Source organism: Dipodomys ordii, unplaced genomic scaffold (assembly GCF_000151885.1).
Source record: "Dipodomys ordii isolate 6190 unplaced genomic scaffold, Dord_2.0 Scaffold2, whole genome shotgun sequence".
Taxonomy (NCBI): domain Eukaryota; kingdom Metazoa; phylum Chordata; class Mammalia; order Rodentia; family Heteromyidae; genus Dipodomys; species Dipodomys ordii.
The window spans coordinates 1,629,102-1,654,284 of record NW_012267218.1 but is presented as its reverse complement, the minus strand read 5'-3'; the positions used below and the strand labels follow the sequence as shown (position 1 = coordinate 1,654,284).

Sequence of the window (25,183 nt, the reverse complement as noted above, 5' to 3'; positions counted from 1 at the left end):
CTCCCTGCCACCCCCACCCAATCCTCCCCACCCACCCCTCCCCGGCCCCCCCTCCCCGGGCCCCGCCCCGCTGTGCCCGTCGTCCCCGCTCCCAGGAGGGGTTCCAGGCGCATTTCCCGCGGGAGCGGCCCGCACGAACCCCAGCGGGTCGGACGGGGACAGGCCCCGACCCGCCGACCCCGGAACCTTTGCAAAGACTCAGCGTCCCCGGCAAAGGGTCCGGCTGTGCCGTAGCCCGGCCGCCCGCGGCCGGAGCCACGAACTCCGTGGGTCGCGTGGCGGCGGCGGCGGGCGGAGCGGGGACTCTTATTTTGCCGGGTCTTTGGATCTCCCCGGCAACGCGCGGAGGCGCGGCGTGACGTCATCGGCGTGCGCCCGGAGCCGGAGTCGCTGAGCGCCGGGGAGCCGCGTGCGTGTCGGCGCGGCCGTCGCTGCGGTGAGGCTCCGCGCGGGGTGCGGGGCCCGGGGCGTCTCCGCGCGCCCGCCTCTCCTCCTCTGGAGCCTGTTTGGGGTCCGCTCGCCTCGCCCCTGCCAGCCGCCCGCCGAGGGCCGCCTGCGGCAGGGGGCGCGCGCCCCCTCCGGGAGGATCTTGTGTTGGGGGCAGGCGGTCGTGGGGCTCGAACTCGGGGCGCTGTCCCTCTACCGCTTGAGCCACAGCGCCACTTCCGGTTCTCACGGACTTTCCTGCCCAGGCTGGCTTTGAACCGCGATCCTCAGATCTCAGCCTCCTGAGGAGCTGGGATGACAGCCGTGAGCCACCAGCGCCCGGCGGATTGGGCTGCCTTCTAAGCAGAGCCGGGGCTCAGCCAGCCAAACCTCTGCCCAGACACAAGCTCTCAGCCTGCTTCCTGCCCCTGGCCTCAAGCCCGCCTCTCCCCAGGCCCCTGACCTCATGCCCATCTCTTCCCAGGTCTCTTGCACAATGAGCTTTGTGGCTTATGAGGAGCTGATCAAGGAGGGTGACACTGCCATCTTGTCGCTGGGCCACGGTTCAATGGTGGCAGTGCGTGTGCAGCAAGGGGCACAGACTCAGACCCGACATGGTGTCCTGAGACACTCTGTGGACCTCATTGGCAGGCCCTTTGGCTCCAAGGTGATCTGCAGCCGAGGAGGCTGGGTGTATGTGCTGCACCCCACGCCTGAGCTCTGGACTGTGAATCTCCCACACCGCACGCAGATCCTTTACTCCACCGACATTGCGCTGCTCACCATGATGCTGGAGCTGCGGCCCGGCTCCGTGGTCTGCGAGTCGGGTGAGTTCTTCAGCTCCAATTGAGAAATTGACCTGAAGGTTTGACCAAAGATCCAGACATGTGCCCTGAAGCCTGCCGTTCTTCCAGACAGGAGTGCTTGGGTACTCAGGTTCTATTGGCCGCACCGTAGTCAGGGAGGGTGGAGGCAGAGAGGCCGTTGCCTGGTGTGACCTTGGAGTGATGGGTATTGGGGGTTGGGCCTGAGGTAGCAGGGTCTTTCCTGCCTTGGTGGGACAGTGCTGGTGTTACTTGGTTCTGACCAAGGTGCTCGCTGCTCGTCCCTTGTCCCTGTGCTGTTGAGCATCTGAGAGTTGTCCCTGGAGGGAGACCCTCTGACCCCAGGAACTCAGCAGCAGTGGGAAGCCTGTCTTGCACTCATCCTCTGTCAGGCCCTTGCTTACCTCTAGTGAAGATTGGTGGCACCGTTGTTGCTAAGCCAAGATCTGAGGGTGGGTAAGGTACAGCTAGCTCCTTCCCCATCCCCATGCTGAGGTCCCCTGAGGAGGAGATAGGGCATGTAGCCTTGTCAGGAACGAATCTAGACCTGCATCTGGTACATTACTGGTGACATGTTCCTTTTCTTGTTTTGGCCAGTCCTGAGGCTTGAACTCAAGAATCTGGGCACTGTCCCTGAGCTTCTTTTGTTCAAGGCTAGCACTCTACCACCTGAGTCACAGCACCACTTCCTGCCTTTTCTGTTTATTTGATACTGGGGAATGGAACCCAGGGCTTCATGCATGCTAGGCAAGCACTCTACCATTAAGCCACATTTGTAGTCCAATGGCACTTTTTTTTTTTTGGTTAGTCGTGGTGCTTGAACTCTGGACCTGAACGCTGTCCCTGCACTCTTCAGCTCAAGGCGAGTGCTCTACTGCTTGAGCCACAGTGCCACTTCCAGTTTTCTAGTGGTTTATTAGAAATGAGTCTCACGGACTTTCCTACCTGGGCTGGCTTTGAACCATGATCCTCAGATCTCAGTCTCCTGAGTAGCTAGGATTTCAAGTGTGAGCCACTGGCGCCCAGCCAGTGGCATATTTCTTGTGAGTTGGGCTGCCTGGATCATAAAAGCCTGCTGTTGATGGCATTTGGAGAGGCCCAGGGGTGGGGACCCACAGACCTTAGGCCATAAATTCCTTGAAATCACTTGGTACATGACAGGACAGACAGGTGTGTTGTCTCGGCTGCCCTTGATCACCTGGCTGTATTGTTTTGTATGGCCCAAAAATGATGTCATAAATGTCCACATGGCCCTTGGCAGAAAAAAAGACCTCCCGCTTACCCCTGCTTAGCTCATCACCCTCGCCTCTGTGTGGGAGCAGGACACACACCAGTTTCATCAGCTGTGTGCCCTGAGCCAGCTGCCCCGCCCGCAGGCCCTCATGTCTGTGGTGAGCACGCTGCTGTACACGGCCAAGTTCCTGTCTTTTTTTCTCTTGGCCTGTCGTGGGGCCTGAACTCTGGGCCTGGGCACTGTCCCTCAGCTCTTCAGCTCAAGGCTAGCGCTCTACCACTTAAGCCACAGCGCCACTTCCAGCTTTTTCTGCTTATGTGGTGCTGAGGAATCGAACCCAGGGCCTCATGCATGCAAGGCAAGTGCTCTACCACTGAGCCACCTTCCCAGCCCCAAGTGCCTGAGAAGTAGTGGGCCATGGGCCCAGGTGGATAGTTGAGAACCAATGGTTGTGGAGAAGCTGTAAGACAGGACTGCCGGCTCGAAGGTGACTCCCGTAGAGGGTCGAAGGGACCTCCACGTAGAGTGGTCGGGGAAGACCTCTTGGAGGTTGAAAATGAGGCGGAGGCCAGGTGCCAGTGGCTCAACCCCTAGAATCTTAGCTACTTAGGAGGCTGAGGTCTGAGACTCAAAATTCAAGACCAGCCTGTGCAGGGAAGTCCATGAGACCTTTATCTCTGATTAACTACCAAAGAGTTGGAAGTGGAACTGTGCCTCAAGTGTAAAGCAGTAGCCTTGAGCAGAAGACCCCAGGACCTTAAAAAATTCAGAAACAGCGCCCAGACCCCGGGTTTAAGTCTTATTTCAAGTAAGAAATTACAAAGTGAGGGGGAGAGAGGAAAAGAAAATGAGGAGAAGGAGGCACTTCCAGGTGTGGAAATGTCCTGTGGTGCAAGTATCACTGCCAAGTTGGGTCAGCTAGGCTGGCGCACCTCCACAGGGAGAACTTCAGAAATGGGCTTACTGGTGGCAGGTGAAGGGGTGCCTCTCAGACAGGCTGTCTCCTGGGTGGGAAGGACACAGGGCTCACTGACAGGACTAAGGGTGGCTCTCCCCGAGAGCTGAGAGGGAGAGGCCTAGAAAACCAAGAATGCAGAGAGTGAGGGTGTTGGCCCCTTGGAGAAACTGGAAATCAGGAGCTGGAGGTGGAGTGACGGGAGGGTGAGGGCGCCGGTGTCTGTCTGGCCTAAGCGGTGAGTGTCTTTGCCAGGTCCCAGCAGCCTTCAAGGTAACAGGGTAATGGATCAAGGTTGGTAAGGCTGATGCGTAATGCGGGGCCTTGGAGGGCAGGTGGAGGTGAGGGTGGGGATAGGGAGATGCAGACTCCGTCCACTTGATACAAGTCACGTGCAGGGAGCCCGTTAGCGGGTTCACGCCTGTCATCCTCACAACTCAGGAGGCTGAGATCCCTGAGGATCACAGTTCTAAGCCAGCCCCAGCAGGGATGTCCAAAAGACTCCTATCTCAAATGAACAATAAGCCAGAAGTGGAGCTGTGTGGCTCAAGTGGTAGAGCACCAGCCTTGAGCAAAATAAAGCTCAAGGGACAACAGCCAGGCCCTGAGTTCAAGCCCCAGGGCCAGCAGGGAAGAGCAGGGCTGGGTGGGAGGCTGGCTGTGCCCTGTGAGGGTGGGCAAGGCCCGGGAGCTGCGGTGTGGGGAATGGGCTTAGGCAGGGCCGGCGGATGGGCTGAGGGAGCCCATAGATAGAGTGAGGCGGTGGCTTTTGGTAGGACTTAGAGATCAGCTGTTGTGGGGAAGGTGTCAAGGCTGAGCACAGGAATGTGTGAGTGGTCAGCCATGTTGAGCCTGGGCCTGCTTCTCCCAGGCTGGACAGAGCTGCTGCCGCCATCCCCTGTCCCAGCCCAGCATCCCAAACACAGGGCCAAGGCTGCCAGGAGTGGGCTGGTGGCCTGTGGGGTGAGGCCCCCAAATGACCGGGCCTGCTGCTCTCCTGGCCCTTGCAGGTGAGATTGGTGCTGTTTCCTGGGTGGCCGTGGGCAGCACGTGCTCCCCGGCAGCTGCCCTGCCTCCCTCCGCCCTCCAGGTACTGGCAGCGGATCTGTGTCCCACGCCATCATCCGCAGCATCGCCCCCACCGGCCACCTGCACTCGGTGGAGTTCCACCAGCAGCGAGCGGACAAGGCCCGGGAGGAGTTCGAGGAGCACCGAGTGGCCCGCTGGGTGACAGTGCGCACTCAGGACGTGTGCCGGAGCGGCTTCGGCGTGAGCCACGTGGCTGACGCCGTCTTCCTGGACATCCCGTCACCCTGGGAGGCGGTGGGCCATGCCTGGGACGCCCTCAAGGTTGAAGGTGAGTCTGGGGTGTGGGTGGGAGGGGGCGGGGTTACAGCTCTGGGCGCTCGCCTTTGGGGAGGGCAGCAGGAGTGGGAGCTGATGCCCTGGGCACAGCAGGATCCCTGTCATCTCCTGGCAGCGTGTCTGGATCCAGAGTGATGACTGCTGCCCCTTCTCCCTCCTCCCCCCCATCTTCTCCCCCCCCCTGTGCAGGTCCAGGCAGCTGGCCCCTTTTAGGGAAGATGCTGGGTGTGGAGGCGGAGCGCTGGGGAGATCTCGGGAAAGGTGGGCCCGAGCCAGAGAGCCCAGGGACTTTGCCTTTTCGGGAGAAGGAGGCTGAAGCCTCTGCCAGTCGGGGCCTGCCTCCCATCTCTGTTGTAGTAGCAAGGGGCACCTGTAGGTCCATCTCCATATAAGGCCCCCAGCGTCGCATAGTGCTGGCCTCCCAGCTTTGCCTCTGTGTCTGCAGACCCCCGGCTGCAAGGTTCCTAGCCGGCCCAGCCCCAGCCCCAGCCCCTGGGAGCCCAGCCAGGCAGAGCCCCTGGCGATCCCGCTCCAGAGTGGCCTGGGGAAGTGTGAACCCAGCCCTGCCTGTGCCCCCTTCTCAGGGCCCACTGTGTGGGCTGTGAGCTTGCCTGCCTCCTTCCCTTTGGGGTCTGGAGTTCTCAGCAGCCGACCTCTCTGGCCTCTGGCTTCAAGACACGTGATGTGTGCTGCCGCTCGGTGATGCCCGATGCACTGAGCCGCTGGCAGGGCGGCAGCTGCCCGCAGCCCCTCCCACCCTGCTGCTGCTAAAGAGCCCTGGGTGCAGCCTCCCGGGGCTGCTGCTCCCTGCCCCTGCCCCTGCCCCTGCCCCTGCCCCTGCCCCTGCCCCTGCCCCTGCCCCTGCTAGGGACCTGCTTGCCCCTTGCGCGGCCTGCTCCCTACCTTGCGAGGAGAGGACCTGGGCCAGGCTCTCACCTACTCAGAGATTGAGCCATGGGAGGCGGCAGAGAGTAGCTGGGCCGTGCGGGGGAGGGGCCAATGGCAGCCTCTAATTTCCCGTGACAGCCGCGGCCCACGCACAGCCCCACGCGTCCCTATTGTTAGTGCTATTCTTAGGCTGCTCTGACAGCAGTGCTGGCCCCTCCCTCTACCCCCCTCCTGCCCTCAGCTGCCCTCAAGGAGGTGGGCGGTAGTGCCCACCGGTGGCCAGAGAGTCCAGGGCATCCTTGGGCTAGGTCAGGCTACGCTGGGCTGGTGAGAGGAGGCTTGCCAAGCTATGCACAGGGCCTCTGCAGCCTCAGACCTGACCTCCAACCCCCCCCGCCCCCCCCTGCTCCCCACAGGCGGACGCTTCTGCTCCTTCTCGCCGTGCATTGAGCAGGTCCAGCGCACGTGCCAGGCCCTGGCGGCGCGCGGCTTTGCGGAGCTGAGCACGCTGGAGGTGCTCCCGCAGGTGTACCACGTGCGCACCGTCAGCCTGCCCCTGCCTGACCTGGGCCGCGCGGCTGCCCCTGCAGGCACCGACAGCAGCCCTTTCCGCAGCGGCACGCCCATGAAGGAGGCGGTGGGCCACACCGGCTACCTGACCTTCGCCACCAAGACCCCGGGCTGACCCATGTGCCCTGGACATGCCGCCGCCAGAGGCTGCCTTACGTGGTCGGCAGAAGCCTGCAGAGAGACTTGCGTGGAAACAGACGGCGGGGGCGGGGGCCGGGGTGCACGCGGCTGGCAGGTACGGGGGGGCCGGGGTGCAGGCGGCTGGCAGGTACGGGGGGGGGGCGCCGTGGCCGCTCCTGGCTGCCGTCGCTACCAAGGCCAGGCTCTGGCTTGGCTGCTGTTTGTTGCCAACATGAAGTCTGCACTGCCACTGGCTCTCCTGAGTGTTGAGGCCAAGGGGCATGGTGGGAGGAGGAAAACTGAGACTCTGAACTTCACAACTGTGGGGGCCTCGTGGGGCTGCGGACCCTCCCATCCCTGGGCCAGACGCCAGGGTCAAGCTGCCCCATAAAGTCCTGGCCCGCCCAGTCTGCTGATGAGGACTGAGGTGGCCCAGGCTCAGGGAGGTGACCCTGCAGCCCCAGGTGCTGAGTGGCCAGGCCTCCAGGGCCTCTAGTTCCCGGGGCAGGCGCTGCCCCTCCAGAGCCCCCGTTACCTTCCAGGAGCCCAGCAGGATGCGGGCGGGCTTGCAGTTGTTCAGGCCTTAGTCTGTGCAGCCCAGGCCTCCCCGGGTTCCCTGCTCCGGGGTCAAGGAAGCCCCTTCCCTGGGACAGGAGCTCAAAGCGGTGCTCCCCAGAGCCACGTGGTCATCACAACGCCCTGGCCAGGCTCCACAGCCTGACACCGGGGCCAGCCATCGGGAACCTGCGGGTGCGAGGCTGGTACCCGTGTACCTGACAGCCACAAAACACAGGCCTGGCCGTGCCGACTGCTCTCCCCAGCTGCCCAAGAACTCAGCGTGTCCCCCCACAGCCCCCTTCTCAGGGTCTCTACCCTTTCCTCCATCCTGGGGTTGGTGCAGTGGGGACTTCTGTTTACAGGGTGGCAGCCTGGGCCTGGACAGGAAGGGGAGGAAGGCGCAGCTGTGGCCCCACACCCTCTGCAGACAGGACCTCCTTCCAGGCCTGGCCTGACCCCTGACCCCCCTGCCTGCCCCCTAAGCTTGTCTCCCTGATGCCTTCACACCCTGTCCTCAAGACAGCCCTGTGGGAGGTGGGTGTGCCTTGGGGTGGATCCCTGGCTTGTGGGATGTAGGAGCGTGGAGATCAGGTCATGCCATTTAATACACGGGGCTGGGTGAAGCTGGCAGCCTTTGGTGGTCAGCAGGGCCTGTGCGGGGCTTGGCCTGCGGCCAGGAGGCCCAACTCAACCTAGAGCTGTCCCCAAGCAGAGCCCTGCCTCGTTCCTTCAGCCAGAACACAGCCTGCGGTGACCCCCTCTCTCTGCGCACATGCCCTTAGCTTCTTTCCTGCCTGTGCTGAATGGCCATTTTGTCTGCCTTCACCCCGGCCGCCCGTGCACGGGTGGAGCCGTAGTACCCTGGTTTTTCAGAGGCAGCACGGCCGCGGCTGGTGCATGACCCGTCACGCGCCCAGCTGTCACCTCGTCAGCAGCCTGCGACTCATCGCCAGGCCCTCACTCATTCTCTAGCCCCTCAGTTTTTCCGTGGAAATTCCCGCATCTGGTCTGCTGCTCCCCCTGGGCACGGACTTCCAATGCCAGGCAATAGGGCCACGGACACTCAGACACACACTGGAGGCCACCACTCCTGGGCCCCTTGCCACTTGCCAGGGTCCTGCCCAGGGCCTCCAGGAAGATGTGCCCTTCCTGAGGCTGCCTCCCAGGACCCTTGCCCTGGGTGTGAGTCTCAGTGAGTAGGCGTGAACTGGGTGCTAGTGGTCACACCTGTAATCCTATGTACTCAGGAGGCTGAAGCTCTGAGTTCAAGCCCCAGAACCAGCACACATGTGCATGCATGCACGCACACACACACACTTCATGGTCTGCTAGAGGCCTTCCCCACGCTGCACGTGGTCCAGTCCCTGGGGTTCTCCTGTGGTTCCGCTCTCGCTCCGTCCCACGGGCCCGCAGCCAGAGCCTGGCCTGAGCTGAGGAGCAGGGGGGGCCTCCTGGAGACCCGCTGCGCCTTCCACAGAGGCCCGGGAGCGTGGAGGCCTGCGGGAGTGGGCCTCGGTGTGCCGGGAAGGTGCGCTGCGTCTTCATGGCTTTGTCCCACGTGGCCGGGCTAGGGCCTGCCAGTTCCGGATGTCTTAGGGGCTTCCAGGAGCCACGGTGGGGGAGACAGCAGTGGAGAGGGGTCTGGGGCAGGCAGGCCGAGCCTGGGCTGGAGGCCCGCAGCGGGAGTGCCCCTGCCTGCCAAGAGCCATTTTTTCAGAATCTGGGGACTTGGGTTCCCTTGGGAAATGCCCTTTGCCCTCTGGGCACTTGAATAGCCTTTTGAGCATCAAGGAGGCTTTATCAGGGCTACAGAAGAGAAGATCTGCAGTCAAGAACTTTCTGGAATCTGGGCACCAATGGCTCATACCTGTAACCCTGGCTGTTTGGGAGGTGGAGATTCAGAGGACCTTGCTTTGAAACCAGCTCTGGAAGGAAAATCTGCTGGACTCCATTGCCAAAACAACCAGCACAAAGCAGGGCTGTAAGTATGGCTCAAGTAGGTGCCAACAGAGCAAGCTCAAGGCCCTGAGTTCAAACCTCAGTACCACCACCACCACCACCCCAAAAATTTTTTTTTCTTGAAAATCCAGATCACCACTTGGAGTTATGGTGAGCTGGGCCTGGACCTGGACAGCGGCCCTCACCCACTGCCCAGCTCCCCCCTCAGCCCTGCGGCCGAGCCTGTCCCCCTGGGGTCTGTAGCCTGCATGGGCCAAACCTAGTTGCACACACACATTTCAATTTGGCCACATGGTGATACTCGGCCGCTAGGTGTTGGTTCTGTACCTGACGTGCTGTTAGGTGGATGTTCTGTGCCTGACCTCCAGTCAGGTGGAGGGCGCTCGCTGCGGGGGCTGTGCGCGGGCCGCGCAGGGGCCTTCCTGTCCCTTCTGAGGCTGGAGGCTAGTGTCTGAACTCACTTCCCGGGGCTCCAGTGGCTCCCAGCTGGTGTGCTGGCCCCCTCCTAGCCCCGGCCGGGCCCCACTGGGTGGCAGGCTCTGCACAGTATCCTCAGCGAGCAGGGGCGGTGGGGTCACCTCTGACCCTAGCCAGGCGGTGGTCGGGGTAGCCCAAGCGGTTTGTGTAAGCTGGGTGCCCGGATGAGGGCATTTCAAGGTCAGGCTGCCTCCAAGGCAGGCTCACGGGCGGAGGGAATAACTGGCTCCCACCAGGCTGAGAATAGCTTGGAATTGGGTCACTCACCGAGAGATCCGGTCACAGCCTCCAGCCTTTGACAGTAATCAGCTTTCTCCCCTGCATCTGTCCCTTCAAAGCGGGGAGGGAGGGAGGGAGGCAAGGGCACATTTTTGGAAGAAGGCTCTGCTGTGGCGAGCCTCCCCTCCCAGGACCCCAGCCCCCTGCGGGGAGCCTCACAGCCCTCCCCGGGGTGTGCAGCCCAGGCCGCACTGCTGAGCTTGTGCAGCCCGATCCCTGCTCTCCCCATGATGCCCTGCTCCTTGAGTCTTCCTCCTCTAAAGCAGACGTCCCCTCCCGTGGATGGAGGGGAAGAGGGGCTCTTCCAGTCTTGTCCTGAGGGAGCCCCCCACCTCACGTGGCAATGCCTGTTCACCTGAGGCCCCTGCCCACATCCCCACGCCGTCCACACCCCCAGTACCTCCAGAGCCCCCACCCCTGGCCATCCTCCAACCTGGTGGCCTGCCCCATTCAACCTGACTGGAGCTTGAGGTCCCAGGTGCCCCTTGACCTCCGGGCCCAGGGACAGACTGAGTCAGACCGGAGCACTGTCGGTCCCTCAGGTGTTTGGGGGGATGAGGAGGGACCTCCTTCAGTGGGGACTCAGTATCAGTCCTGTCTCTCTGGCCACTTCAAGGCGCGAGTCCTGCCTCCAAGGCAGAGCAAGCGTGCCGGCGCGGCCGGCGCCCGGCTTCACGAGCCTGTATTTCCTCCAACTGGAAACACCTTGATTAACTCTGGGAGCTTCCACAGGGAGGGCTGTGAGAACTCAGCAGCTTCCTTTGCTTGGAATGTTGGCCTTGGAACCCCAAGGCCTGGGCCGGTTACTGAGGCTCCATCTTGTCCAGGCTCTGGGCTCCTGCAGAGACTGCGGAGGCCACAGTCCAACACGGTGTGGGCCTTACTGGGCCCAATCTGAGCAAATCAGATGTTTTAGTTCACCAGCTAGGAAGTGTGAAGCCTGGGTGAGTTTCTTGTGAAATGAAAGGACAGTTGCTTTAGGGACGCAGATGGCGAGGTGGTGGAGTTGTGTGGGGCCAGCAGGGTGCCAGGGTGAGGCAAGGTGGGGCCAGGCCCTGCCTGGCCCCTCGAGGCAGAGGACTCTGGATGTCTTGGTTTCTTAGGCACTGAGCCAGCGGCAGGGTGTAGGAAGGAAGTGGGGGTCACACGCCATGGGGCTGGTGGGAGAGAGAAGATGGCCCTGTGGGCGGCGCGGAGCCCCGCAGTGTGCAGCGCCCTCTGCTCACCTGGGTGCGGTGCGCGGTGCAGCTCCAGCAGCACATTTACTGTGGGCCCCTGAGCAGCCCGTGCTGGGCGAGGGGAGCCCAGGGGCTGCCCCACTTCCTGCCCCCAGCGCCCCCTCTGGCCTCTCTAGTACCAGAGACTCCTGCCTTCTCTGGGGCCCCTCCATTCCTGCTCCCTCCTTCTTGGTCCTGCTGGCAACACAAGCCCGGCCCGGCCTTCTTCCTGGAAGATTGCTCAGCGCCTCGCCTCATCCTTTCTTTCTTTTTTTTAAATTTAAATTTAATTTTATTTTTTGGGTCCGGTCGTGGGGCCTGAACTCTGGGCCTGGGCGCTGTCCCTCAGCTCTTCAGCCCAAGGCAAGCGCTCTACCACTTGAGCCACAGTGCCACTTCCAGCTTTTGTGTTCTCCTGCTTATGTGGTGCTGAGGAATCGAACCCAGGGCCTCATGCATGCAAGGCAAGCGCTCTACCACTGAGCCACCTTCCCAGCCCCTCATCCTTTCTTTCTTTCTTTCTTTCTTTTTTAAGACTGTCTCGCTGTGGGAGCCCAGGCTGGCTGGAAGTTGAGATCCTCAAGCCTCAGCGCCCCACGGATGTGTACCCCTGTGCCCCACCAGAACCCTGTCTTCTTGCTGTCTAGTTTGAGGAGTGCTGCTCTCCAAATCCTGATCCGTGTGGGGCCCCCAGCCCCAGCCAAGACAGCCGCATGACCGCCAGCCACAGAGGCTCAGCGAGTGTGTGCACAGGGCTTGCTCAGGGCAGGAATGTGCACATAGATCCCGTGTGGGCTCCACGGAAAGCACTGCTGTGGCTGGTAGCCATCTCGTGGTGGCCAGGTCAGCAGCAGCTGGGCTTCGGTCACCCAGAGCCAAGACTGGGGACTGGACTCACTGGGGACCCTGGCCACTGGGGCGTCTGTGGGCGCAAGGAGGCGTGAGCCCTGACGAGGAATGCTGGCACCGTGTGTGGGGGGGGGGGCACGGCGGCCACAGAGCCCTGTTGCTAAGCTACATGCTCAGTGGACATTCGGGGTGCCAGGCAGCAGGGAGGGAGACGTTTCTTGGCAGAGGAAGGCTTGAGGGCCACTGCGCCCTTGCTCTGCTGTGGGGACATCAGGCGGGGGCCAGAAACACTGTCTTCCTGGACTCCAAGTGAAGTGTGCCTCCCTCCCGCTTTTGTCCCTGGCCCGCCACCCAATCTGCCTCCCTCCCCCCTCCTGCCCCCGGCTTCCATCCCGTGTGGCCGGTGGGAGGTGAGGCTCAGGCCCCATTCTGGGCCTTTGGCTCCATTGGAGCTGCGCGGAAGAGCCCGACGCTGCCCGCCCTGGCCCTGGCCGCAGAGGCTGCGGCTGAGCACAGAGGACGGGTTTGTTTTGCTCCCTCCAGGCTCCACTTCCTCCTTCCGTGGAGAGACTGCTAAGGAGGCTGGGGCTTGAGTGTGGCAGCTGCTGGCGAGGGGGCCTGCGGGGTCACTGGGGGCCTGCCCCTGTGTGACGCCCTCCCCCCACCCACCAGACAGCTGTTGGGTTTCTAGGTCAGACGTTTCCTCTAGCAGGACCCCCACGATTCCCCCGGCCCCACCCCCCCTCCTTCCGGGGCCGCAGACAAGAGACAAGATCCAGAACCCAAGCGCTGCTGTCTCAGCACCGCACGCAGCGGCCGGCCGCTCGGGTGTCGGTGTCCAGTTCTGCCTCCCTCCTGAGCTAGGCATCCGCCGCGCTCAATAGGCGCCCAGAGACATCTGCCGGTGCCGGTGACGTCACACCCGTGGAGTGACAGGCCCTCCTCTGCCCCCCCTTGTCCCTGTGGACCCACAGCGCCTCCCCCACTCCACCCCAGGGGTGCAGCACAGCCCAGGGCACGGGGAAACTGGCCTCGCTGTGGGCGGTGTGTGGGTGGCTGCCGGGCCCGGCTTTGGGCTGGGACTGGGGATTTGGGGTCTTAGCCTCCCTAGGCCCACGTGGGATGGAGTCCACGCAGAAGCTGGTCGACTGGACGTGGGAGGTGCCCAGGGGCTCCCCAGGCCCGTCCCCCTCCCTCTGTGGGAGCGCCAGCACTTGGGCCAGCGCCGGCTATCCTAGGTGGGGTGGGCCCGGGTCCACCCCAGGCCGGCCGCCAGCCGCCTGGGTGACCACCTCGCACCTCTGCCTTGGCAGCTGGCCCACCTGTCTGTCCTGGGGTCAAGACGCCTGGACGAGGCCCTGGCTGGGTGCTGGCCCGGGCGGCCCGAGGGGTGAGCCCGGTGCTCCGCAGGCGCTGCCCCTCCCCCACCCTGCTGCCAGCAGCGAGGCCGGGAGCTGGGGACAAAGACGCAGCTGCCGGGGGCGGGGTGGGGCCCCAGGGCCTTCGAGCCTGCCCAGCCCCTCCTGTGACGTCACCGTCACCACAGCAGAGAGAAGGGCCCTTTCTTCCTAGGCAGCCGTTGGGAACCGGCCTGGAGACAAAGCCGCTGCCAGGCAGGGGGCCAGTGAGCGGCCAGCCCCCCCCCCCGCCCTCGTGGCATACAAGGGGGGGTGGGATGGGGGAAGGGAGGCAGTGGTAGTTGGCGCCTGGGAAGGGACGCAGGTTTGTGCAGGGCACCAGGCTCATTTGTTCACTGGCCCGACGCATCCAGTGTGAGGGGCGGGGCTCCCTGTCCTGAGGGGCAGGGGGTCCCCCAAGGCTCGGGACATGCTGGAGAGATCCCGCCAGTGCAGGAAGCTGTGGCAAGCAGCTGCGGCCGTTAAGAGACCGCGGTGTTAAGGTTGAGCTTGCGCACCGGCCTTGTGTACAGGCGTGCGCAGGTCAGGGAAAGATTTGCTTTTCTATGGTGAGTGCTCAGTGAGGCGCTGGTCCCCAGGAGGGCTGTCCCGGGGGCACTCCAGAGTCCCCCTTCCTGCCCCTCAGAGCACTCCCACGCCCTCCAGAGCCGTGGGGACGGCACAGGCTGCCCCATGAGTGACCGTTCTGTCCAGAGTCTGGAGCAACGCCCCGGCCTTGGCGGTGCAGGTTGGAATCCCGGCCTCCCAGGCACAGGACACGTCCTTCCCCCAGAGTTCTGGGCGTACCAGCAGCAGGCCAGGTGGGCTTCCTGCGGGAGGCGGTGGCAGAACTTGCAGGTCAGGCTGGGATGGAGGCTAGGGAGCCTTGCTGTGCCCACTGGCTTCCATGTCTGATGCCCTCGGCCGGCCGGGCCCAGCCCACCGGGGACAGACAGTCCAGTGTGTGTCTCAGACCATGGAGGACCCTGTCTGGTGACAAAGGCAGGTGGGTGAGCTTCAGGGCCCGCCACCTAGCACAATGGCCCTAACATTTCTGGGGCAGATCTTGCAAGGCCCCTGTGAAGCCCCTGGCTGAGCAGTCACACAGGGGCAGGGCGGCTCCTGGTGCTGGGGCTGCCTGCACCCACCCACCCCCACCACTTAGATCTGGGCAGGTGTGACCTCGGCTGGGGAAAAGCCCTCCCCCAGACACCCCGACAGCCCCAGGCCCCTCCCGCAGTGCCGGAGACAGGCGGGGGCGGGGTGTAAGTAGGCCAGAGCTTTGTGCAGCGTTGCCATGGTGCTGTGGCTGCCTGTGCAAGCTTCCCTTGGGGCCTGTTCCCAGGGCACCTCAGCCCTCCCTTCCCGACCCTGTCCCGGTCAGGGAGCAGCTCCTTACCCTCAGGGACCTGCTCACGCACATACGTATGCACACACATGCACACCCATTATACAAACACACTACACACACAATGCATGCCCCTGCGAGCACCACATTGTCATGCATAGTTGCACACTTGCACACAAGACGTGAGCCTACACACTCACATGCTCACGTGCCATGCAGCACCCACCCATATTTGCATATGTGCACATTCACACACAGCCACTCGTGGGCTTTAGTTATTCAGGTGACTATCTGGTCTGCAGAGCCGCGGCTCTGGAGGCCTGGGTTGGGGCGCCTGGCCCCCAGCAGTCCGCTTGCAGAGGCTATGGCTGTAGCTGAGCTGGAGAGGGGCCAGAAGAGGAATCAGAACATGGAAGTATAGGTGGCTGCAGCCTCTCTGGGCCTGCTGCCCTGGGAGACACCTGGGTACCGCCTGGCACTAGATAGGTCACTACTCCACCCGCAACTCCACATTGCAGTCAGGGCCCCTAGCCATTACCTCCAGGACGCAATGCGGCAGCGTGGCACCGCGGCAGGGTGGCAGTACCCTATTCTCTGGGCAATGGTAGTCATTGGTAGGGCTGGCAGGCAGCAGGAGTCCCACGCAGAAGGCCTGCTGGGCCGGCCCCAGCTCCATTCTTGTGGTCAAAGTGATGTGGCTGTGCAGCAGGAGGGGGCTAGGGCCATGCAGGTCCCTGGTCCCCTTGAATCCTTGCTGATGAGGACCCCACTAGCATGGACAAGGGGACAGGGCAGTGTGGCTTTGCTGCTGCTGGTGGAATGAGCAGTCAGGAATCAAGACCCCTGCAAGGATTTCCCATCTTCTTTGAAGACGTGGCTGGGGCTGTGTGTTCGCGCCTCAGGCTCTCATCTGACAACCCTGGGCTCGCAGAGGCTGCGCTGTGTCCCGCAGCAGATGCACCTGGCAGGGCAGGAGCAGGAAGGGATCTCCTTGCCACTTCCTGTGATGCCTGCCTTTGGGGAAAGCTGTTGTCTGTGCGAACCTGAGGCCCTGTGAGAACGGGGGTCCTGGCTGTGCTGACCCTGGGGTGGAAAGGTGTATGTGGAGGCTGCAGGGTGCTGAGCATGTGGGCGGGGCTGCCAGGTATGGCCCACCAGAGCCCTGAAGCCCGGGTGTGCTCATGAGCAGCTGGGCTTGGGCAGTGGAGCAATCGCTGAGAGCCCAGCAGGCTTCCGTCGGCAGCACTGCCCAGGAGCCGAGGGCCGTGCTTCCTGGGGAGGCAGCTGTGGCCTGTGAGTTGCCTGGACTGGGAGTCATGCTCCCAGATAACCAGGGGGTAAAGGGCAAGATGGAAGGGTCTCAAGAGCAAGGTGCTGGGGGCTCATGCCTGTAATCCTAGCTTTTTTTTTTTTTTTTGCCAGTTGTGGGGCTGAACTCTGGGCCTGGGCGCTGTCCCTCAGCTCTTCAGCTCAAGGCCAGTGCCCTACCACTTGTGCCACAGCACTACTTCTGGCTTTTTTCTGCTTATAATCCTAGCTTCTTAGGAGGCTGAGAGCTGAGGGTCGTGGTTCAGTCAGCCTGGAAAGAAAATTTGTGAGACTTTTTTGTGTGCCTGTCCTGGGTCTTGAGCTCGGGGTCTGGCTGTCCCTGAGCGTCGGTCAAGGCTACGTAGCACTCTACCCCAGTCACAGCTGCACTTCAGCTCTTTGTGGTGGCTGACTGGAGGTCAGAGTCTTGCGGTGAGAGCAGCGGGGCTGGTGGGAGATGAGGGCTCAGAGATCTGCCCCAGGCCAACTTGCAGTCATGGTTGGTGGTCACTGAGAGTGACCAGCTGAAGCATCGCCCACTGCCTGGCACAGACGCTCGGCCCGGGTAGTTCCTGACCACCTGGCCACCATCAGTCAGGACAGGTGCGCCTGGTGGTGGCCCAAGTAGAACAGCTGGACCAGCCGGCTGGTCCTAGCCCACTTCCTGTCCTCTGCTTGGCAAAACCAGGCCTCAGGCGCCGCCTTGTGGTTGCACATGGAACAAGCAGGCAAGTGGAGGCTTGGAAAGGCACTTGGAGGAGAGTTCCAAGGTCAGAGGGCAAGGATCGGCGTGCAGGTGGGCAGCCATGCAGGATGGAACTGTGCGTGGGGTGAAGGGTGACCTCGTCTGTCCGGAGCCCGCCCTCCACGCTGCCTGGCCTACCAGCCTCTGGTGGCGGGGCTCGAGCAGGTGAAGCTGGGACAGGGAGGAGCCTGAGCCGTGGTCCAGGCCCCAGGCACTGCCACCTAGAGTATCCCCTGGGGCACCTGTGCCCGTGTGCATGTCCACAGCCAAAGTCACAGGCCAGGTGGCTGCATGGCTGGGCCTGGCAGAAGCCAGCCCCTGAGCGTGAGCTGGTGCCTGAGTCCCGGTGGGAACGCCTGGTGTGGGCAGTCACCGCTCAGTGACCCTGTGTCAAGATGCCAGGGGGCAGGCCGTGTCAACCCTCAGCTGTCCCCACTCTAACACGGAGCCAACCTCAAGGTCTTGGCCTGGCGGTTACCTCGGCCCGCAGTCCTCAGGCTGTGCACCCTCGTGGCTAGTCACATCAGTCCTAGGACACCTGGCTTATCTTTGGGTGACTGAGTCAGGAGTGAGGGCTAGATGCCCTGTCCTTGGAAGATGGCACCGGCACCCGGGGTGCTGGGGCACCCGCCAGGCCTCAGCTCTTCACCAGTCACAGAAGTGCATCAGGCCGGTGGCAGGCTGCCCCCCCCCCCCCCAGGAGGTGTTCTACTACCCGAGCTGCCGAGGGCCCCACTGCACACTGATGAGCAACATCGCCCAATTCTCTCCCAAGTTTCCTGGACGGGTGGGGACCCAACTCCCCCAAACTCAGCCTCATGCTCTCAGCACGTGCCGTGCGCTAGGGAAGACACCCTTCAAAAATCATGCTCTGCCAGACGCTGGTGGCTCAGCCCAACCGCTCCGGAGGCTGAGTTCCTCGGATCAGGAATCCAAGCCGGCCCTCCGCCAGACTATCTCCAATTATGCACCAAGAAAAGCCAGAAGGAACTCCGGGAAATAGAAACAAGTTTTTTTTCTTTGTTGCTGTTTTCTTTTTTGCCTTGTTCGTTTGTCTTTGGGAGGGTAAGTAAGGAGAGGCACAGAAATGGAGGGACAAAGGGTAAAAATGCAGCAGTGGTACTCACTAGATACTGGGCTGAAAATGAACTATACAATTTGTGGATGGGGACAGGAGGAAAAAACCGGAAGAGAGGAGGGACATTGTCCAAAAAAGAAATACACTCTCTGACATACATACCTGTACCTCATCTGTATATCACCTTTATAAAAAAATAAAGCCAGAAGTAGAGCTGTGTCTTAAACGGTAGAGTGCTAGCCTTGAGCAAAAGAGCTCCAGGACAGCGCCCAGGCCCTGAGCTCAAGCACCGGGACTGGCACCAAACAAAACGAAAGGAAACCAACCTCACCCCCAGGCACAGGAGGGCCCAGCCTGCCAAGCCCCAGAGACCGTGTGGCCTTGCAAGGCAAAGCAGCTCGGCCAGCTATTCCCACAAAGGTAGAGAGGCCTCCAGGCTGGGGGGAGGGGGGGAGGGAAGGACTTGAACAGGAGGGCCGCTGTGGCGCCTTCCCCGCTCTCAGGCCCACCTGGCTGTCCCCAGATCCCCAGAGGATGGAGGCGAGACGGCCACAGGGTGGGTGCTTAATGCCTGCAACATGAGATCTGAGGATTGCGGTTCAAAGCCAGCCTGGGCAGAAAAGTCCCTCACACCCTTATTTCCTATGAACCATCAAAAAGGCTGGAGTTGTGTCAAGTGGTAGAGCACAAGCTTTGAGCATAAGCAGCTGAGGGACAGCCCTGAGGCTCCCTATGTTCCCCCCAAACAAACAAACCACTTCCCTACAGCCCAGGAAATAAAGATGGCTCTGGACACACACTGACTAGCAAGGGCATTGCCAGCCTGTCTGGGGCCAGGACTCCAGAAGCAGGGCCAAGCTCACTGGGGTGGCAGCCTGCTCCATCCTTAATTGGTCTTCAGAGCCCCTGCACCTCCCCTCCCCCTCACTGGTCCCCGGTCCTTGTGGTTGCCCAGCGGACCCTTATTCCTGCGTGGGTGGGTGGGGCTGAATGCTGTCAGACAGTGTAGGAGGAATGTGCCGCGAGCGAGCAGAGAACACATATCTACACTCATGTTTTCTCCACCACCAGACAAGCAAGACTTGTTTTATTTCAGTAATAATTAAGGGATATACTAATAAGTCTATGTCAAAATAATACTGAGTTATTTCACACACTAATACAGTAATCATACAACTTACCAGGGACAGAGCAGTCACATCAATGCAGTAGAAAACAAGCCTGTATTACACGTGAAAATCAACAGCAAATTATCTCTCCCGTTATTAAGGTAACAATATCCAACCAGTTAAAACACTGTGAAGCTTTGTGCAAATCAACCAGCATGTATACAATAACCTGATGCTCAAAACCCATTTACAAATCAACTGACACAATGAGAAAAAAAGCTTATTGTTACAGCAAATACACAGGCATTTTAGAAAAATAAAACACTGAACTGAACTCAGGAAGCTTAGTAGAATAACTAGGTCACAGGAGTGACTTCCAACTGTTCCACAGGGACATCTGACAGCAAAGCTGACTGGCTGTAAGGCCAGAGGACGCCGCAGACATCCTGCCCATGACATGGCAGGAAGACTTGGCTGGAGATTCTATTACTATGCCACCTCTTCATGGAGGATGCCAGAAACGAAACGCAGCAAGAGTAAGCCGGACTTACTTGTGGCAGCCCTCAAGAGGGACAAGTAAGGGCTGGGAATGTGGCTTAGTAGTAGAGTGCTTGCCTAGCATGCATGAAGCCCTGGATTCCATTCCTCAGTACTACATAAACAGAAAAGCTGGAAGTGGTGCTATGGGCTCAAGTGGTAGAGTGCTAGCCTTGAGCAAAAGCAGCTCAGGGACAGTGCCCAGACCCTGAGTTCAAGCCCCAGGACTGGCCAAAAAAAAAAGGACAGGAAAAAGGAAAAACAGGCTGGTATTCATGAGGGGTTGTTCTGGGAGATGATCAGAACTGAAATGTATTAAAAAACAGGAAATGGAACCAAAAGCACTGAATAAGGTCATTTATAAGATCATTTCCAAGACCGAATGAACCGATGTGAAACTGCTCCACAAGGAAGAATCTGCTTCACCCAAGAAACTGATCCAGGCACTAGTGGCCCATGTCTGAAATCTTAGCTACTCAGGAGGCTGAGATCTCAGTTCAAAGCCAGCCTGAACAGGAAAGTTTAGGACTCTATTCCAATTAACCACCAAAAAGCCAGAAGCAGAAGTATGGCTCAAGTGGCAGAGTGTTAGCCTTGAGCAAAAAAGTTTAGGGATAGCACCCAAGTCCTGAGTTTAAGCTCCAGGACCTGTGTGTATGGGTGTGTGTGTGCATGCATGTGCGTGCATGCACCCACACACCTTGAAAATTTAGTAGAATCTGTGGGAAGGATATGTCTGAAGTCACTTTGAATGTCACTTTGATTCCCCAGTGCATATAATTTTAAAACTTTAAGGAGCATTCTAAAAGTACTACCCAGAAAAACAATCCTAAAACAGTTCTGGCCAAAACAAGAATTCCAGTAAGTTGGACTATGAACAGAGGGAGGCTCACTGCCTAAAGACCCAGGATCCAACGGGTCTCACACACACACCAAGGGTGTTCAGTGAGGCTCAGCAAAGCCTGGCTTGGGATGTCTGTCATCTTTAGGTACTTGGAACTACTCCTGTATTAATTGTGCTTTTAGCTCTGTAAAGAGATAATTTCCTTCTCAGCTACCAAATTAATGTCTGAAAGAAAAGTAACAAAAGGTGTGCTCTCACATGATTGTGTCTGAATGCTGACTACAGAAGATAAGGCCCACACTATCAAGGAACTCTGGAAAATTATTTTAACTTACATGAACAGGACCCTCAGAAAGCATACAGAGAACAGAAACTTTATGTCCTATAGATTCTAATGGCCTTTGACAGTAGAGCAATCTCCCCGCCAGTGATGAGCAAGGGGTCCCACAGGACTGGGCAGCCTAACTCCTAGCAGGGAACAAGCTTCCAGGCTCTGGCAGTTTGTCTCATACTTGACAAGCACATCCACTTTATAGACTTCATGGACAGAGGAGCCCAGCATTAGCACTCGTCAGACCATTCTGCTCAGCTACAGTACAACCTGACACCGTAATACAATCCAGTTTTCACTCTCCAACTACAGGTATAGCAGTTTTCACTCTCCAACTACAGGTATAGGTGTTTTTTTTCTTAAAGGTCCACTACATTTAAATGTTCTCATTCTAATAAGGAAAATTTGAAGTTGAGATCTTACATCCAAAAACGTGAAGGCTTGGTGCTTGTGGCTCACACCGTAATCCTAGCTACTTAGGAGGCCAAGCTGAGGATTGTGGTTCCAAGCCAGCCCAGGTCGGAGAGTTCTTGAGACTCTTACTTAACTCCAGAAAAAAGCTGGGGGGTGGGGAGAGGGAGACTGTGGCTCAAGTGGTAGAGCACTACTAGCCTAGACTTGCACAAAAACAAAATAGCTAGGCTCCAGTGGTGAATGCCTGTGATTGTACTCAGGAGGTGGAGATCTGAAGATCATGGTTTAAAGCCACCTTGGGGGGCTGGGAAGGTGGCTCAGTGGTAGAGTGCTTGCCTTGCATGCCAGAGGCCCTGGGTTCAATTCCTCAGCACCACATAAGCAAAAAGAAAAAAGCCGGAAGTGGCGCTGTGGCTCAAGTGGTAGAGCGCTAGTTCAGGACCCACGACCGGACCCCAAAAAAAAAAATAATAAAGCCACCTTGGGCAGGAATTTTTATCTCCAAACCACCATCAAAAAAAAGCTGGAGGGGCTAGGAATGTGGCTTAGTGGTACAATGCTTGCCTACCATGCATGAAACTCTGAATTCCATTCCTCAGTACCAAATACACAGAAATGGCTGGGTGTGGTGCTATGCCTCAAGTTGTAGAGTGCTAGCCTAGAACAAAAAGAAGCTCAAGGACAGTGCCTAAGCCCTGAGGTTCAGGCCCCAGGAGTGGCCAAAAAAAAAAAAAAAAGCGGGGTGTTGGTGGCTCATGTCTATAATCCTAGCTACTCAGGAGGCTGAGATCTGAGGATCACAGTCAAAGCCAGCCCAGGCAGGAAGCCTGTGAGACTCTTTTTTTTTTTTTTTGGGGGGGGGCGGGTTGGGGGCCTGAACTCTGGGCCTGGGCACTGTCCCTCAGCTCTTCAGCTCAAGGCTAGCGCTCTACCACTTGAGCCACAGTGCCACTTCAGGCTTTTTTTCTTTTTGCTTATGTGGAGCTGAGGAATCGAACCCAGGGCCTCAGGCATGCAAGGCAAGCGCTCTACCACTGAGCCACCTTCCCAGCCCCTCTGTGAGACTCTTATCTCCAATAAACAACTAGAAAAGGGGAAGTGGCACTGTGGCTCAAGAGGTAGAGCGCTTGCCTTGAGCGGAAGAGCTGAGGGACAGTGCGGCAAGCCCAGAGTCAAGCCCCATGATCGATGCCCCTCCCAAAAAACCAACAACAAAAAAAACACAAACAGAAAAAAGCTGAAAATAGACAGAACTGTGGCTCGAGTGGTAGTACACTAGCCTTGAGCATGAAAGGTCAGCGGGGACAGTGCCCAGGCCTTACCACCGCTGTGCACATGCGTACACACACACACACACACCACACACACACACCACACACACATACACACGCATGCGCGCACGCACCCAAAGGGAAGATACTGAACAGCTGATGTTTTATCACCTTCTGTGCAGTCTCAATAGGGTTTTGGCTATTAGTTTTCATAATTTTCTTGGGTTGCACACAAAACTAAGATCCCTGTCTGAATTCAGGGTATTGGGAAAAGCACTCCCTACACCCCCCACTGCAAAAAGAAAAAATGTCTATAAAAGAGCAGGCAATCCAAACAACCCTCTCCAACACCCATTATCCCCTATCAGGCTGTATAAGGGAGATTGCTTCTGCTTTATTTAATGTGTAATTACATAATTTCCACACACTACTTCAGCGCTTGGACTCTACTCCTATTCGCTCCCCAAGTTTTCCTTCTCATAATTTTCCAGGGTTACATAAGGTGGGTCTATTTCTAGATTCTGAAATTAGTGCATTTAATACTTGCACAACCCACTTAAAAGTTACAAGTGCTGTCTCTTTTCCATGTTTTGATTAAAACCACACAAGATAAGCACACATACACAAAAAGCAAACTAAACAAACCACACCACGTCGTATGGATAATGATCCAAACGTAAAAGTTATAACGTGCTGTAATGATATTCGTTTTGCAACATCAAAAGCAGCAGATACTGAATATAATTTGCTTAAATCATAAATACTGAGATTGAAATATGCATGTATAAATCATATTTAGGCTCCATGAACTGAAAGTTCTCTATAAACACAAAGCAGTATATATAAAGTGCAACACAAGCAAGGTCGGCGCGGCTCTGATGTTTAGTACTCCCACTCGTCGGATTTCAGGTCGAGGTAGCTGAGGATGTTCTGGGCGAGCTTCACGGCCTGTTTCCGGGCAGCCTTACACTTCTCCTCCCCCTGCGGGTCCACGGCGTCCAGGGCCAGCAGCTGCTTGGTCAGCATCTCCTCCAGCCGGATGTAGTTCTTGTCAGTCCGATTTCCATCAAAGGAGAGGACTTCTCCCTGGATCTCCGACAGGTGCCCAAGGACGCTCCAGACGGCCTTGTGGGAGGGGTGCTCCTCACAGGTGAACAGCTTCCTCTTCTCCAGAGCCTCCTTCAGGTCCACGTAGGTGATCAGCGTCTGCACTTCAATCACCGCTCTTCTCCTGGCTTCCCGGATGCAGGGGTTTTTCTCGACACTCACCTCATCCAGCTGTCCAATCAAACCCTGCAGCTCTGTTTTGGAGCTCAGGTACAACTCTGAAGGATTTTGTGGTTGGAGAAGTTCATTTTTTATTTCTCTCATCCTCTTGAGGACCTTTTCTATTTTAAGAATGGACTGGTTCTGTCTCAGGTCAAACGCATGCGTGGTGTCGGCTTCTTCTTCTAAATCCAAATACTTCAATAATTTGTTGATATCTTCAACTACCTCCCTCCGGTAGTTTCTGATCTCTGTATGCCCGCACACATCTAAAGCATCCAGATCGGCAATCAGCCCCGAAAGCACACATGACAAGTGCTTGAAGGTCTCATTACTGTCCACTCCCGTCAACAGTGCGATCAGAGTGCCCCTGGCCTTGTTCACCTCGCACATCACAGAGTTGATCTTGGGGACAGAAGGATGGATATCCTCAGAGAGTGGCAGGGAAGGCTGCTTCCGCAGGCAGTCTTCGATAATCTCTTGTACTGCGCAGATCTTGGTTAGCGTGTGATACCTTGCTTTCCGCAAGGAGACCTTCCCTCCGGTTTTCACGTGTGTCAGCCTCAGAATGATGTCCTGGATCCCTTCCTCGAACTCATCGGTTATACAACTGCCCCCGCTGTAGAAGGGGACAATCTTTTCTTTCACCAGGGCCTGGGCTTCCTTGAAGATGTTCTGTATTTCCAGCCGGTGTGGGTGGTTTGCATTCTGCTCCAACTCCTTGAGAAGGCACTCTGTCTCCTGCGCAGCCCTCTTCCTAGCCTGCTGAATGTCTCCTTTTCCTTCGGTATCCACAGAGTCTATTTCAAAAAGCTGTTTTGTTAGAAACCGCTCGAGTTTCTTGTAGTTCTTGTCATCTGACAGACCGCTGAAGCCAATTACTTGCTGTTCTACACCTTTTACTTCTTTCTGAATTTCCTGAAGCCTACTAATAGCAGGATGTTGGTTTCCCATATCCATACTTTTGTTGTGTTCAGTTTCACAAGCACTAGAAAAGGACATGAATGACGGATTACAGCAAGTCTCTGCAGAATGACAACTATGCGTTAGTTTAGTCTAAAATTCTCATTTCTGATACTCTAAAGGAGGAACTCAATGGTGCAATGCCTCTAATCATATAAAATAATACTTCTCTTGCCAGGCACTGGTGGCTCACTCCTGTAATCTTAGCTACTCAGGAGGCTGAGATGTGAGAATTGAGGTTTAAAGCCAGCCGGGGGAAGGAAAGTCCTTGAGACTCTGACCTCCAATTAACCCCAGAAAACCAGAAGTGGCACTGTGGCTCAAGTGGTAGAGTGCTAGCCTGAGCTGAAGAGCTGAGGGACCATGTCCAGGCCCAGAGTTCAAGACCTACGACAACTAACAAAAACCAAAACCAACACTCTCATTTCCAAAACAGTACACCTTAGCAGCGATACTCACCAGACACTGCGCTGAAAATGAACTGTACAACCTGGGGGAGGGGGACAGGAGGGAAAAACTGGCAACAGCGAGAGAAGGGGTGACACTGTCCAAAAAGCAGCTACTCATCACCTGACTTTATAACAACCAACAACTAAAATTAAAAGAAAATCTAAAAAAAAACCAAAAACCCTGCTTGTCATCATAGCAACGCAAAAGCCAGCCACACTCAAACACCGGGCCGGGGCGGACACCACGGCCGGCCGGGCGGCACTGGGTGTCTTCAGTCATAAAAGCGCCTGGAAGATGACAGACCGTCAACCTGGGAACGGCGCACGCGGAGATTCGAACACCGGGAGCGGCTCCTTGGGCTCAGAATGGCCTTCACCGTTCACACCACCCCATTCCAGAAA

The 25,183-nt window shown here is 58.1% G+C and overlaps 4 protein-coding genes across 5 annotated transcripts in view; 1 reads left to right on the top strand and 3 right to left on the bottom strand.

Moving 5' to 3' along the window:
- Ckb (creatine kinase, brain) overlaps nucleotides 1-365 on the bottom strand; it is a 13,329-nt gene extending 12,964 nt beyond the window's left edge. Inside the window, exon 1 of the mRNA XM_013012872.1 lies at nucleotides 187-365. Coding sequence (XP_012868326.1) covers nucleotides 187-365 — 179 coding nt within the window. The remainder of the gene's footprint in view (nucleotides 1-186) is intronic.
- On the top strand, nucleotides 361-6,478 carry Trmt61a (tRNA methyltransferase 61A). Of its 2 annotated transcripts, none has more exons than XM_013016548.1 (4): nucleotides 361-436; nucleotides 911-1,253; nucleotides 4,530-4,796; nucleotides 6,109-6,478. In XM_013016548.1, exons 2-4 carry the CDS (start codon nucleotides 923-925, stop codon nucleotides 6,375-6,377), a joined length of 867 nt encoding a protein of 288 aa, XP_012872002.1. In that variant the 5' UTR covers nucleotides 361-436; nucleotides 911-922; the 3' UTR covers nucleotides 6,378-6,478. The 2 variants fall into 2 exon arrangements, with proteins under 2 accessions (XP_012872002.1, XP_012872010.1); XM_013016556.1 differs by lacking the exon at nucleotides 361-436 and adding an exon at nucleotides 520-564.
- Nucleotides 6,479-13,463: 6,985 nt separating this feature from the next.
- The window catches only part of LOC105983098 (NF-kappa-B inhibitor alpha-like), a 12,967-nt gene continuing 1,247 nt past the window's right edge, over nucleotides 13,464-25,183 (bottom strand). The window contains exon 2 of the mRNA XM_013012861.1: nucleotides 13,464-13,578. Within this exon, the coding sequence (XP_012868315.1) occupies nucleotides 13,464-13,578 (115 nt within the window). The remainder of the gene's footprint in view (nucleotides 13,579-25,183) is intronic.
- On the bottom strand, nucleotides 22,254-24,353 carry Bag5 (BCL2-associated athanogene 5). Its single transcript, XM_013016533.1, has one exon. It carries the CDS (start codon nucleotides 24,327-24,329, stop codon nucleotides 22,986-22,988), a length of 1,344 nt encoding a protein of 447 aa, XP_012871987.1. The 5' UTR covers nucleotides 24,330-24,353; the 3' UTR covers nucleotides 22,254-22,985.

Excerpts from the sequence above, each read along its gene's own strand:
- Trmt61a (XM_013016548.1), top strand. The coding sequence starts at position 923 with ATGAGCTTTGTGGCTTATGAGGAGCTGATCAAGGAGGGTGACACTGCC. Across the intron at positions 1,254-4,529 it reads CTCCGTGGTCTGCGAGTCGG|GTACTGGCAGCGGATCTGTG; the intron begins GTGAGTTCTTCA and ends TCCGCCCTCCAG. Across the intron at positions 4,797-6,108 it reads GGACGCCCTCAAGGTTGAAG|GCGGACGCTTCTGCTCCTTC; the intron begins GTGAGTCTGGGG and ends TGCTCCCCACAG.
- Bag5 (XM_013016533.1), bottom strand. The coding sequence starts at position 24,329 with ATGGATATGGGAAACCAACATCCTGCTATTAGTAGGCTTCAGGAAATT.